The sequence below is a fragment of the Lipotes vexillifer genome, unplaced genomic scaffold, assembly GCF_000442215.2.
Source record: "Lipotes vexillifer unplaced genomic scaffold, Lipotes_vexillifer_v1.1 scaffold814, whole genome shotgun sequence".
Taxonomy (NCBI): Eukaryota; Metazoa; Chordata; class Mammalia; order Artiodactyla; family Lipotidae; genus Lipotes; species Lipotes vexillifer.
Window position 1 is genome coordinate 942869 of NW_006784081.1, and position 15065 is coordinate 957933.

At 43.5% G+C, this 15065-nt stretch overlaps 1 protein-coding gene across 1 annotated transcript in view; it reads left to right on the forward strand.

Annotated features, from left to right (window-relative positions):
- Positions 1-15006: 15006 nt before the first annotated feature.
- LOC103071475 (histone H3.3) overlaps positions 15007-15065 on the forward strand; it is a 395-nt gene continuing 336 nt past the window's right edge. Inside the window, 2 exon segments of the mRNA XM_082931053.1 lie at positions 15007-15061; positions 15064-15065. The exon segment at positions 15064-15065 is cut by the window's right edge and continues 336 nt beyond it. Coding sequence (XP_082787179.1) covers positions 15007-15061; positions 15064-15065 — 57 coding nt within the window.

Sequence of the window (15065 nt, forward strand, 5' to 3'; positions counted from 1 at the left end):
CCACGCCTCCTTCCCCGTGCCAGCTCCTCCTTCCCTCAGCTAGTCTCTGTCCCTCCAAACCCAGGCGTCCCACCATCCCCAGAGCAGCGGGTTCCCACTCTGAAGGCTTCCAAGTTTCCTCTCAAAGTCTTCACGGTCCTGGGCAACACGCCCCAAGCCAATGGTGTTCTATTTCTGCTCAGCGTGTAAACCTCTACGACACTATCTCCCCTCTACTGGTCATCACCTCCCCAACTAGATATAACTCCAGGAAGGCACTTTACTCCCAAGTTCTCAGAGCTATGCCAGGCACATAGTAGGTGCTAAATGAATATATGATGAATGAAAGGAAAAAAGAAAGCCAAAGGAGTGCTTCTCCCTCTATCAGAGAAAGAATGAAATTGAGCTCCAAAAGCCACACAGCCAAAGAGCAGGGAGAAAGTGTGCCATCCCACCTCTGGGCGCCACCCGCTGCCGGGTGTCCTTTTCCACAACAGTCATTGAGCCGACTTCGGGTTTGGTTGGGAGGAAGTTACCAAGAAAAGAAAATTAGGAACTCAAGGATGAGGGTCACACTCCCGCAGGGACTTTGAAGCCGCGGCTTCTTCAGAGACCATCCCGGGAGAGAGCTGTTTTTGTTGAAACGTAAAAAGGGACGTGGACTTCATGTCTTTGGGGGAGCTCGGGTCGCCATTTCCGGCCAGTTCCCGGAGGATGCGGCGCGTGAGCTGTGGGTCCTTGGGCGCAAAGTGGACGCGCCGGGCAGGGCGGCGCACAAGCCAGGTTTCTGCAGAGCCTCTCCAGCGGCGCCATTGCAGTGGGGCTTGGTCTTTGGGTCCTAGGTAATGGAATGCTGCTGGCCCTGGGAGAGCAGAGCGCGAGAGGGAGATTCGGCCGACTCCGGGTGTGTGTGCGCGAGAGGGGGCGCGGGGCCGGGGAGAGGAGCGGTGGAGATAAAAAGGTGCGTGTGCGCACGAGATCAGAGGTAAGGGTGCAGGGGTACAGGGATGCAAGGGTGCCGGGGATACTGGCGCGCAGAAGTGCAGAGGTACAGAGATAAAGGAGTGCGGGATACTGGAGCATGGGGGTGCAGGGATGCGGCAGTACGGGGCGGAGGGCGGGGATTACCTGGGCGCGGATATGCCGGAGTGCAGGTTACGGGGGGCGGGGATACAGGGGTGCAAGAGTATGCGGGAGGAGGGGTGGAGATACCGCGGTGCGTGAAGTGGAGGATGCTGGGAACAGTCGCTGGCGGCTTCTGGTGCCCGCGGTGAGGAGGATGGTGGGTTTGGAGGCTCTGGCTCCTGCGTGCTGTGGTCAGGACTCGCTACATAAAACAGCAAAGCCTTTGCTGCCCTTGTTTGCACTTGGGAACGTTTTCCGGTTGGTCAGTTCGAAGACCGCCTGTCTGACGGCATTGGTCAAGCATCCAACCTCTTGTCCCCCGGCTGCGGCCACTGACCTGCGCCCCGAGAACCCCGCCTCTCCAGTCCTTCCCCGGGCTCAGAATCTCGGACACTCTACGGATTTTGCACACTTGATGTCACCGATTTCTCGCTGGGTCTCTCATTCCCGAGACAGAAAGGCTACGGCCTATTCTCCCTTGTCTGGTGACGGTTTACTTGACGCCGCTGTGCCTGCGCGCGCTGGAGTGGAGCACCCCAAGTACCCCCTCAGCACCATCAGCAAAGCCTGCTCTCCTCTCGCGCTACCCCAAGGGCATTTGTCTCCGCCTCCCCGCTGTTCGGGCCCCCAATCGATCTCTGTTCTAGACCGTGTCTTAGATTTCTGTTCGCTCTTTCCTGCTTAAAGGGATACACACACGTCCACATCTAAACGTTACTAACAGACATATGCCTAAGACCAAATACCCGTATATGTCAACGGCTTTCTTCTTTAACCAAAATCCATAAAAATTCAACACAATATTGTTTACGTCTTTTAATTTTCGTATTCTTGTAATTGCATATATTAACTTTTCTTCTTTTATAAACTAAACATAATCTAATTAACCATTATTATCGTTGTGTGATTCTCAAATTCTCAACTGTGGCCCAGGGGAGACTCTTTCAAATAAAACAGCTATTTTGCCTTTAAGGGCAGCCCCTGATATTGTTGAAAGCATCTTTGCTTTCTGACAGCAGCAAGTTATTTCAGATCCATCAAGGAATTTTGATTTGCTTTTTTTTGTTTTGTTTTGTGTGATATCGTGACATAAGAAATTGCATATTTGGTCTTTGTCCCCTGTTCCTGGCACAGAGCTCCTAAAATACTTAGAATTTCCTGTGATGAAAACAATACAGGTGTCTTTGGTTACATTAATGTGGTGAATTTTGGAAACTCGTTGAGGATGGGGGCTGGTTGCCAGTAGAACCAAGCAAGTGATTAGAGGGTTGGAATTTTCAGTCCCCCCACCACACCCCCACCTCCAGGAGGGGAGAGGGCCTGGAGGTTGACTCAGTTTCCAGTGGCCAAGGAGTTACTCAATCATGACTAGTACTGGAGCCTCCATAAAAACACAAGAGGATGAGTTCAGAGAGCTTCCAGGTTGGTAAATACACGGAGGCTTGGGGACAGTGGTGTGCCCAGAGAAGGCATGGAAGCTCAGGGCTTCTTCCCACATGCCTTGCTCTGTGCATCTCTTCCATCTGGCTGTTCTGAGTTATATCCTTTAATAATAAACCAGTGATCTAGTAAGTAAGGTGTTTCTCTGTGAGCTGCTCTTGCAAATTAAACCCCAAAAGAGGGATATTGGAACCTCTGATCTATAACCAGTCAGTCAGAAGCACAGGTGACATCCTGGACTTGCGACTGGCTTCTGAAGTGAGGGCAGTGATGAAACAAAATTATTTTGAGACAGGACAAGAAAAATTTAACAAAAAAATTTCTCTGCCCTTTGAGCCACTGTTCTCTCCCCTTTAGTGTGCGTTATGCATCTGCATTATACATTAACTAGATCCACTTAACACAGGAATGCTTACTCACCAAAACAAACAAACAAACAACAGCAACAAAAACAATTTCCTCCTGGTGCCAGCAAGGTAACTCTTTAGGAGGTAACATTCCTTCCTTAATCCTGTAAGGGGTCACAATGACCCACCACTTGCCTTGTTGAACTGTGTAAACTGTCAATGTATTACTTTGATGTATAACTCTTTAATGTATAACACTTTGTCTCAAAAACTTATATAATTGTGCTTTGACCTCTAATGGGTGGCAAAGTCCTCAGAGCTTTCTGAGAGACTGTCTTCTGGGTTATGATCCTCAGGTTGGTTCAAATAAAATTCTCTATTTCTTTCTTACATTGACTGCTGATTAATTAATTTCTTTTATCTGTGTCCTTAATCTGTGAGGTCTGACACTATCTCCAGGTAGATGATGTTAGAATTGAGCTAAATTTGTGGGACACTCAGTGTCCGCTGAGAACTGGAGAACTGTTTGGTGACCTTAGCAAACACACATTGGATTTTGTTTTTTTTTTTTTGATTTAAGACATGAATTCAACTATTTTATTGTTGTTCTTTGCACTCAAGCCATAGATAATTTGTTTTGCTTTTCATGAAAATTAGTATTACGGTCGGAATTGAAGAGCTGGGCACACACATGGTGTTGGCTGTAGGGGAAGGGGAGTAAATGCTGCTTCTATTTTGTCTGTGATATCTGTCTGTGTGTGGAGAGCTGGGACTCAGCCATCTTGTTTCTCTTGTTCACTGTTCTCTCTTTTAGAGGTTATGTAGGTGTCCATCCTGTAGAGATAGATTGATCTTCAGAGTCGTTGCGATCACTGGCAGTCCTCCATAATTTCCAGGCCTTTGATTGTCTCAGTGAGGACATTGTAGAAACAAAGCAGAAATATTTCTAAAAGCATGAGCTTGACTCTGCCTAGTGGTTCTGGCGACTGTTCCACACGTGAATAATAAACGATTCAAGGGAGAGAATATATTAGCATTATTTCATGAAAACCACTGCAACTTTGGCAGTTTTTCTGCCATCCATGTGGTTTTACCCAACATGAACTGACAGTGGGTTTTGGTGTCACCACTCATGATAAGAACATTCCTTTCTTCCACACAGCTCTTATTTATTTATGGCTGCGTTGGGTCCTGGTTGCTGCGCGCAGGTTTTCTCAAGTTGCAGCGAGCGGGGGCTACTCTTTGTTGTGGTGCGAGGGTTTCTTATTGCGGTGGCTTCTCTTGTTGCGGAGCACCAGCTCTAGGTGTGCGGGCTTCGGTAGTTGTGGCTCGTGGACTCTAGAGAGCAGGCTCAGTAGTTGTGGCACACGGGCTCAGTTGCTCTGTGGCATGTGGGATCTTCGCGGACCAGGGCTCGATCCCGTGTGCCCTGCATTGGCAGGTGGATTCTTAACCACTGAGCCACCAGAGAAGTTCCTTCCACATAACTCTTATATGGTCTTTCTCTTTGGCATAGCCAGCTGGGTTACATGCATTTTTTTTTTTTTTTCCCATCCAAATTACTCCATTTAGCAACACAAATTTAAGAAGGGACACCAATGTACTTTTTCCTTCTTTTAGTTTCTGGTCATGATAGTAGGTGGGTTTGCCTTGCACTAAATCTGCTTGTGCTAGTTTGAGTTCAGCAAATGTTCCCCAATCATGTGCCCCACTCCCCACTCCCAGGGGTGAACTGTCCTGTCCCATGACCTTGGGTGCAGACACATGTGGCTCAAAAAGTGGCCACTCAATGAAATATTCTCTTTCTCATCCCAGAACCTGTAAATATTACCTTGTGTGGAAAAGATATGAGTAAATCAAGGATCTTGAGAGGAGGAACTTATCCTGGATTATCCAAGTGGGCCCTAAATGTCTCTTTATAGGAGAGAGGCAGAGGAAAGCACTGACACACACAAGGAGATGACGACGATGGTGGCAGAAACTCGAGTGATTCAGCCACAAGCCAAGGGATTCCTAGAGCCACCAGGAGCTGAGAGAGGCATGAAGACCCACACTTAGAGTTTCTGGAGGGAGTGAGGCCCTGCCGAAACCTTGATCTCAGACTTCTGGCCTCCAGAACTGGGAGAGTAAATTCCTGTGGTAAGCTCCCCATTTGTGGTAGTTTGTCAGGGTAGCCTCAGGAAGTTAGCACATCATGGGCCCTCATTGGGCGATGGCAGGTTAGAAGGGATGGTGCCCACTTCCAGAGCAAGGGCCTCTGGTGCAATGAGTTACCACCAGCCTTGCACTTCTATCCTGCACCCCGAGCCCTGCACACCCCACAGAGGAGCTTCTTCCTGAGCCCAGAAAGAGAACAAGTGAGTGGAAACTGCAAGCTGGAGCCAGCAGCCACAGTGCCCAGCAGCCCTGGAACTTGCTGCTGAAAGTCACCGAGGCTGTCTTTATGCAGCACTATCACAGAAGAAATGGTGAGCAGGGAAAGTGGTCCCCACCTCATATGGCAGGAAACTTCACAGAGGCTGGAAACCAGCACTTCTCCTTGTGTAGTGATACCATTGCCTGTTTTGATATAGAGTGTTAATAGCACAAGTGGATGTTGTTAGCTGCATTCAATAAGGTTTTACCAAAAATAAATAAATAAAAAGATAAGCTTAGAAAAGAACTTGGCTCGTTTACAACTACGGGTGAAAGAGAAAAGAGAGAATGCTGATTCCAGGTTTTATCAATCAGGATTCTCCAGAGAAATAGAACCAACGGCATGTATAAAGAGAGAGATTCATTTTAAGGAATTGGCCCACATGATTGTGGGGCTGGCAAATCTGAAATCTGCAGGGTGGGCTGGAGACCAGGGAAGAGTTGGCGTTGCAGGTCCAGTCTCAAGGAAGTCTGAGGTCATTGGGGTGGGCTAATCCTATATGATTGCTGTCCTTATAAAAAAGGGGAAATTAGGACACAGACCCCCACAAAGGGACGACCATGTGAGGACACAGGGAGAAGAAAGAGTCTACACGCCAAGAAGAGAGGCCTCAGGGAAAACCAGCCCTGCCCACACCTTGATCTCAGGCTTCTGGCCTCCAGAACTGTGGGAATATGAATTTCTATTGTTTAAACCATCCAGTCTGTGGTACTTTGTTTTGTTAGTCCTAGTAAATTAATATACCAGGACTCTGGGTAGCCGTTGGGCTGCTGGTAACAGTTTCATAAAGTTGCTTTGCTATTGCCATTTTGAAAGCACTCGTGCTTATAAGTTCTGTGCAGTATACTCTTGAGAAGTTTTGTCGGTGATAAACGCCTAGAAGACAGGATCTGCCTTTCGTTGATGAGTATGATTAATTATGTCCTGGAAATATTAAACCCAATTCTTTCAGCTGACTGGGACGGTCTAAGAACTCAGGGAAATATTTATGCATGAAATGATACAACATTTTGGATTTTTTTTTCAAAATAATCTAAGCGAGAGGAGGGCAGATGTATAAATGAGTCAAAATTAGTCTTAGGCTGATAATTGCTGAAGTCCAATTCATTTTACTGTTTTGTCTACCTTGGCACATATTTGAAATTTCTCATTTTTTTTTTTAAAGAAAAGAACTCAGCTATTTAACACATTATTTTGGTTCTTCTTGAGTCTCAACCACAAAGACTTTGAGGTCACCCTACTTGGCCTGACCCTGATCATATGGTCATAACCAAAGTCATGGGTATCTCTATGTTTAGCATTCGTTCTAGGAGGGTGTAATTTTATTATTGTCCTCATTTCTTTCCACTGAGAGCAGATGAGTTCTGCCTTGAACACATTTTGTATCCCTGTATAACCATAATGTTCGCTCACTCCAGCCTCCCACAGGTTTCCTGTGATGGCCATATTCATGCATACAAACAGGCAAAAATCCCCTGCCCTCAAGAAACTCAGAGAAATAATAATACCTTCTGCTTCTTCATTATCGTGTTCTCTGGCACACCCCGGTTTCAGCGTGTGATTTTTTTCAAAAAGAAACATCCAGCTTTGTTATATCCCTTTTTGTTGAGCCATCTGTGAATGTCCCTGATGAGAATGTGAACCCTACCACCTGTGGAAGAATGAGCTTCATTTTTACTGCATATCCTCGGTGATTTGAATAATGGACAACTAAATAGGTCCTAAGGGAAAATTTGACTAAAGAAGTCTGTGGTAGGCAGACTGCAACCTCCCGCTTCCCAAGATCTCCATGTCCTAGTCCCGAGGACCTGTCAGTAAGTTCTGTCACACAGCCAACAGGACTTTGTAGCTGTCATTAAAGTTGCAAACCGTGGCTTCCCTGGTGGCGCAGTGGTTGAGAGTCCGCCTGCCAATGCAGGGGACACGGGTTCGTGCCCCAGTCTGGGAAGATCCCACGTGCCGCGGAGCAGCTGGGCTCGTGAGCCATGGCCGCTGAGGTTGTGCGTCCAAAGCCTGTGCTCCGCAACGGGAGAGGCCACAAGAGTGAGAGGCCCGCATACCGCAAAAAACAAAAACAAACAAAACAAAACAAAAAAAGTTGCAAACCTTAAGATAAAAAGATTATCCTGGATTTTCCAGTTCAATTGCAGGAGCCCTTAAAAGCAGAGAACTCTCTCTGGCTGGAAGAAAGAAAGATATAGCACAGAAGTCGGAAAGATTGGAAGCTGGAGGAGGACCTGCCCTGCTCTCGGTGGAGAGGATTACCTGGAGAGCATGAGAAGGAATGTGGGCAGGTTCTAGGGGAAAAGACAGTCCAGCACTCACAGTCAGCTGGGAAATGAACCTTACCCGGACAATCCTAGTGAGCCTGGGGGCACAATTATCCCCCAGATAGGAACATGCAGACATCCTGAATTGAGGTAATGAGACTCAACAGAGGAGTGAGGTGTGCCTGGACTTCCAAACTGCAGAACCTCAGGATAATAAATGGGTTTATGTTTGAAGTCACTACATTGGAGGTAATTTGTTATGACAGCAACAGAAAACTAATATGAAGTTTGTTTTAAAGATAACTAGGAGAGTTTGGGTTAATAGAGAGGCTCTTGGAATCTACTTTGCTTTAGAAATAAGAGCCCACTTGCAGCTGGCGAACCTGGAGGATATCTGAGTACTTTGGGATACAAAGTCACTGGGCCTTGCTCTTTCCTTCTTCGGAACAGCAGTCACATCTCACCGGTAAGCCTTCCTAGATGCAGAAATGTACCTCCAGTGGAGACAGCACAGGTCCCTGAAAAAGTGGATGGCATGGAAGGTCCTATTTATATGGTTTACATTCAGATGAGGACTTGGATAAACTCAACATCTGATTGGATTTGAGAGAACATTTAAATGAGCATGAACAGTTCCACTCTCTAATTGGATAAAACAGCTAGGCATGTCAGCCAATCAGAACACAGATACTTCCAGAGGCCCTTCAAATAGCGCCCCTAGCGCCCCTGCGTGGAACTCTTGCCATCAGAATGAAGCTGGGTTACTCACAGGAAGGCAGGGACTTTTCAACATGGGGAAATCTATAAATATGACTCAGTGTTGATAGATGAAAAAAGTTCATAATCATTACTGGTAAAAAAAGAAATAACAAGCCCCAAATGGAGTCACTTGTGCTAAGTCCCATGTCAACAAACTAAGGCTTACTACCTAACCTAATTGCAGTTTCAGCCTGTCCCAAGAATGTGACCTTTAACCAGTCAATGTAGAATTACCTGTTCAGCACTAGTGAGGTAATCTACCTGATAGACATCCCACCCCTCTTCCCCAAAGGAAGGTGATCTTGCCTGAAACAATCAGCTCTTAGCTAGAATAACTTCCTTGCCCCACCCTCTTCTGCCTATAAAAGCTTTCCATTTTGTACAGCTCTTTGGAATTCCTTTCTATCTGCTACGATGGAATGCTGCCTGATGCATGAATCTATGCTAATTAGGTCTTCAAATTTACTCAGTTGAATTTTGCTTTTTAACATTACTACAGGTATTTTTGCTAATATTAGATAGTTCTCTCTTTAAAATAAATATTTACTAATATTGGATAGTTATCTTTTTAAATAAATAGTAAGCATTTAGTAAAATAATAATAAATTCATGATTTCTTATCTTGATAAAACAAGTAGCTCTCAAACAAAGCCCCAGCATGATGTATGATGGTGAAATAAATCATTACCTGAGTGACAAGTAAGTCCAGTATTACTTTTATTCTAGAATATTAGTGAATGTAGTAAAAAAGATTTGTTTTCTTGGTTTGTTTTTTGGGTTTTTAGGCAAATGGTATACACTTCAAAGTATTTGAAAGTATTTAAAACCTGGAAAGCCTAAAGCAGTATATCCAAAGTGTGGTCTGAGGCAGCATCATCAATGTCACTTGAGAGCTTGTTACGGATGTAAACTCTTGGGTCCACCCCAGACCAAGTGAGTCAGGAACAGGATGAGGCCTAGCCATCTGCTTTGCAAAGTTCTTCAGGTGTTTGGATGAATGGTAACATTTGAGAGCCACTGTCCTAAAGAAACAACTCAAACACAAACAAAAGGGTTCACTCAGAAATTCAGACAAATACATTATCTTTCCTGTCTCCAGATGAGAGTTGGTAGAAAATCTAATGGGAAAATTTCACTCATTATACTAAATAAAATAAACAAAGATAATCTCAAAAAACATAAATTTTGTTGATAAGTTTATAGAGAACGTTTAAATAAAACAGAGGGACCTGCTTCCTTGGCTATTAAAACAAGTTTGAAGAAAAAAATCCATTTTCTCCTAAACTGATCTATAAATTCAACATAATCCCATTAGGATTTTCTTTATTATGTGAAAAAAAAAGTCATAAAGTTTCTCTAGAAGGAAATAGAGAGAAGGCAGGAAAATTCTTTTAAAGTATAAGAATTTTCTATATACAAGATCATGTGATTTGCAAATAGAGATGGTTTTATTTCTTCCTTTTCAATCTGGATGTTTTCTTATACTTAAAATCCTAGGGACTGTATTAAACTGTTCATTTTTAATCTAGGCTAATGCTGTATTCTATCATTTTTTTCTAAGTATCTCTCTTAAAAGAAAATTCTTTAATTGGATTGAGATACAGATTATAATAAAACTTTTATATGACATATATATATGTAATAAAACTTTTCATAACTAAATTGTTATTTTAAATGAGTTAGAGATTTTTAAGGCCTGAAGTATTGAAGAAATGCCAGGCCTCCAAGAAAATTACTGCTAAACTATTAAGAAATATAAAATTCTACTGATAAACAAATTCTCCCAAAATAAAGGATGAAAGAAAACCTTTTTTTTGCCTTCTGAAGAAAATATAATGTTGCTATTAAAATGAATAAAGATGATTCACCAAAGGGGAAAAAAAAATTACAGACCGTAGTCACTTATAAATAAGGAAACAGAAATTCTACCTTAAATATTAGCAAACTGATTCCAATGCATTAAAAAATGACAATAACAAATTGCAATTGGAAACTGCATAAATGGTGTTGGCTAGTGTGTTGGATGAGGCCGTTTTACATCCCTTTGGGGACAAAGGGTGAATCCACCAGAATGGCCATAGGCGATATATAAGAAAGGAGACACGTTAAAGTAGAAATCTGTCAAGGAGTGTATTAGTTTTCTAGGGTTGTATAATGAATCCCACATACTGGGTGGCTTAAGCAATAGAAACTTGTTGTCCCACAGTTCTAGAGGCCAAAAGTTCAAAATCAAAGTGACCGCAGGGTCAGTTTGTCCCAGGGCCATAAGAAAAGTATTTGTTTCAGGCCTCTCTCCATTATAGACAGCCATCGTCTCCCTGTCTCTCCTCACATTGTCTTCCCTCTGTGCATGTCTAGCTGTCCAAATTTCTCCTTTAAATAAGGACATCAGTTATATTAAATCAGGGCCCACCTTAATGACCTCATTTTACCTTAATCACATCTGTTAAAGACCTGTCTCCAAGTACAGTCACATTCTTAGGTACTGGCAGTTAGGTCTCTAACATATGAATTTGGGAGGACACAATTCAACCCATAATGGAGAAGGAATTAATAAGCAATTTAAAACTTGTTTTCTGAATCCACCAATGTTGATATGTTTCCTGCTGGAAACTGGAGTGAAAGCTGATGGGCGCCACAGCTCTTCTCCTGACAGTGGAGGGAGCTCTGAAGAGAGCCATTGGTTCTGACGCTTGCTTGGAGCTGGTGTACTTGGTGCCCTCAGACACAGTGTACTTGGCCAGCTCGCTGGGCAGGAGCAGGTGCATGCTGTCTGCACCCTTCTGGAAGTGATGGTAGAGCACCTATTACTAATGCACCAGGCAGGAACGTGCTCAAAAAAGAATTTGTCTCTCTTAAAAAAGACTTCCGCCTCTTCAGACACCAATCACAACCTCAGGATGTCACCTGTGCTTCTGACTGACTGGTTATAGATCAGAGGTTTCCATGACCCCCTCCTCGTTTCAATTAATTGCTAGAGCAGCTGACAGAGCTCACAGGAACATTTTACTTAACTAGATTAACAGTTTATTATGAAAGAATATAACCCAGGGACAGCCAGATGGCAAGGCATGAGGGAAAGGGTGCAAAGTTTCCACGCCCTCTCCTAGTGCACCACTCTCCCCAAATCTCCACATGTTCACCAACCCTGAAGCTCTTGGAACTGTCCTTTTGGGTTTTTATGGAGGCTTCAGTACTAGGCGTGACTGATTAAACCATTGTCCACTGGCAATTGATTCAACCTCCAGCCCCTCTCCCCTCCCTGGAGGTGGGGGGAGTGGGACCCTCTAATCACATGGTTGTTGCCCTGACAACCGGCCCCCATCCTTAGGGGCTTCCCAAAATCACTCATAAAGATAACAAAAGACACCTTTATTGCTCTTATCACAGGAAATTCTAGGTGTTTTAGGAGCTCTGTGCCAGAAACAGGAACAAAGACCAAATATATACTTTTTACAATAAATCATAAGATCACACACACTTTCATTGGCCTTACTTTCAGGGATCCCACCAATTTCTCTTTGTGAAAATAGGAGAAAACTCCCCTCCTGGTTCTGGCCAAGGGAGGAGAAAAGCAACCATTGTGAAATATACTCAGAATGTTCTCCACAACAGGGGAAGACTTAAGCAGAGCTTTATCCCACCAGGGAACGGCATTTCTCTCACTCCAGCCCCTCTCACCCTCCTGTCTTACCTAAAGAAGGCAAAACAGCTAAGAAACACCTGTGAAGGTCATATCCCAGGGACACAAGATCACCAAGAGATTGAGATTTAATGACAGCATTATGGCACACTGCCCCTGCTCACAGCCTACCACCACCCTAACAGGGCTCTAGTATAATAAGAGCACATCAGGTTTGAGAGAGCTGTAAGAGGCAGACTGTATCTGAGACAGAGTTCTTAGAGAGGCTCAAAGACAACAGGACAGACAAAAATAAGGACCTCAGGAGAATTCAAAGCTTCTGGTGCCTTGAGTTAAAATCAACACTAAACACAGCCCAACTCTAGTCCAGACCAACTCCAATCCAGAATAACATAAATCCTCACACTCAAAGCCAATTAGCCATAGTTCTTATTACCCAGTACATCATGTCCAGCTTTCAACCAAAAATGGTAGCCATTTCAGAAGGCAAAAAAAAGACATAGTCGAAATTCATAAACAAGCATAGAACCAGACTCAGATAGGATACAGGTGTCGGAATTATCTATCAGACCAGAATTTTAAAACCGTGATTAAGATGTTAAGGGCTCTAATGGATAAAGTAGACAGCATACAAGAACAGACAGACAATGTACGTAGAGAGATGAAAATGCTAAGAAAGAATCAAAAGGAAACGTTAGAAATTGAAAACACTAACAAATGAAGACTGCCTTTGATGGGCTCATCAGTCAACTATGATCTAGGAAAGAATCAGTGAGCTTGAAGAAATGTCAATAGAAACCTCCCAAACTGACATCTAAAATGAAAAAAATAGTAACGATAAATAGAAAACAGAATATCAAGGACTGTGGGATAATTACAAAAGGTGTGGTACACATGTAATTAGAATAGCAGAAGGAGAAGAGAGGAGGGGTAGAAGAAATATGTGAATAATGGCTGAGAACTTTCCAAAATTAATGATGGAGACTAAACCACACATCCAGGAGGTTCAAAGAACACCAAACAGGATAAATAGCGAAAAAAAAAAAAAAAAAAACTATACCAAGGCACATCATATTCAACTACAGAAAATCAAATATGAAAATATCTTTAAAGAACCAGAGGGAGAAAACACTTTAACTACAGAGACACAGGATAAGACTTCTCATCAGAAATCATGAAAGCAAAAATGTGTGGCATGAAATATGTAAAATGATGATATAAAAAAGTCACCAACCTAGAATTCTGTATCCAGCAAAGTTATTCTTCAAAAGTGAAGGAGAAGTCGACTTTCTCAGACAAACAATAATGGATGGAATTTCACCAGTAGACCTGCTTTGCAAGAAATGGTAAAAGGAGCTCTTCAAAGAGAAGGAAAATGATGAAGTTCAGAAACACAGATCTACATAAAGAAAGGAAGGGTATTAGAGAAGGAATAAGTGAGGGTAAAATAAAACCCTATATTTCTCTATTCTTAATAACTGATAACTGTTCAAATGGTAACAGCAATAATATATTGGATGATAATGACAGCAATGTTATAAGGGATGGAAGAGAGGAAATGGTAACACTCTATTATTCCTGTTTATTAGTTACCTGCACTACCCATGAAATGAAATAGTGTCATTTGAAAGTGGACTGAGATTGGTTATAAATCTATATTTCAAACTCTAGGAAATCACTTAAAAAAGCTTAAAAAGAAGTATAACTGGTATGCTAAATTGAGGATAGGGTATGGAATCATATCACAGTACAGCCATGAAAGAGATCTCTAAATATCCTTAACGCCCATAACCACTCTCAAATGACAGCAGTTACAAGTCTTCCCCAATTAGAAGTTGTTATTTAATGCATTGATAAAAGTGTGCATTTAAAACTATCTGACAAATTTATATATATTTTGATAATTTGTATATATTTTGATAACTTATTTCAGTATAATTGATTCTTTGCAATTTTTTATTTTATGCATTTAAAAACATTCTGAAGCATTTTACTTTATGCATTAAAAAATATTTTTAAATATTCTGAGCTTTACCAAACTACCAGAGTGGTTCATAGAACCAAAAAAAGAAAAAAAAAAAAAAAGATTAAAATTCTTGCCATCTATTAAAACTAAACAAAAGTGAAAACTCCTAAAAAAAGAAAAAGTTACAAAGGCTCATTAGGAAGGGTATTTAAGATGTGACAGAATTCTTTCTTACCATTGAGGCAGTGGGGGTTCCCTACAGTGGAGATAACCTCAAGCGGAACCTCATAAAATGGATATAGACACAATGGAGACGCCATTATAAGGAACTTGGCTGGGAGAGTTTTTAAATTGGAGAATGGGTGCTTCAGAGGAACTTGCATGCTTCATGCATTCTGTGGATGCTCCAAGGTAGGTGATAATGTGAGGGAGCAGGGTGGACCCCATCTGCCCATAGTGAGTGTCATCTTCTCTTGGGGTCCTTGTTATCAGGCCAAATACAGAGTGAAGGCTTCTAGAAGTTTCTTCCCTCCTTGGCCCATAGAGGAGGAGGAGGACAGTGCTGAGGAAATACAAGGGAGCTGTGCACGGAAATGCAACACCCACGATGACGCCAACCGGAACCCAGACCCAACGCCCACCCCAAGCCAGACCAGCTCAGCCTGCGAGCTGACTGGCGTGCTCCAGGACGTCAACCCGACTGTGGGGCCAAGCCCATGCAAAGCAAAAACAAGGGGCAGGCGCCTAAGCAGAATGCCCCATGGACCAATCAGAGCTTAGCCTGTCATCACGCTGCCCGGCACCTGGCCAATGGGAAGGCGGCAGCCTCTATAAAAGCAGGCAGGCGCAGGCTTCCCTGGTGGCGCAGTGGTTGAGAGTCCGCCTGCCGATGCGGGGGACACGGGTTCGTGACCCGGTCCGGGAGGATCCCACACGCCACGGAGCGGCTGGGCCCGTGCGCCATGGCCGCTGAGCCTGCGCAGGCAGGCTCGCCACTTACGCGTTCAGGGAGCAACTGAGGAGGCTGTAACAGCCCCTTGGGTTCTCGGGATAGCGGAGAAATGGCATGAACAAAGCAGACGGTGCGGAAGTCCATTGGCGGCAAAGCACCTCGCAAACA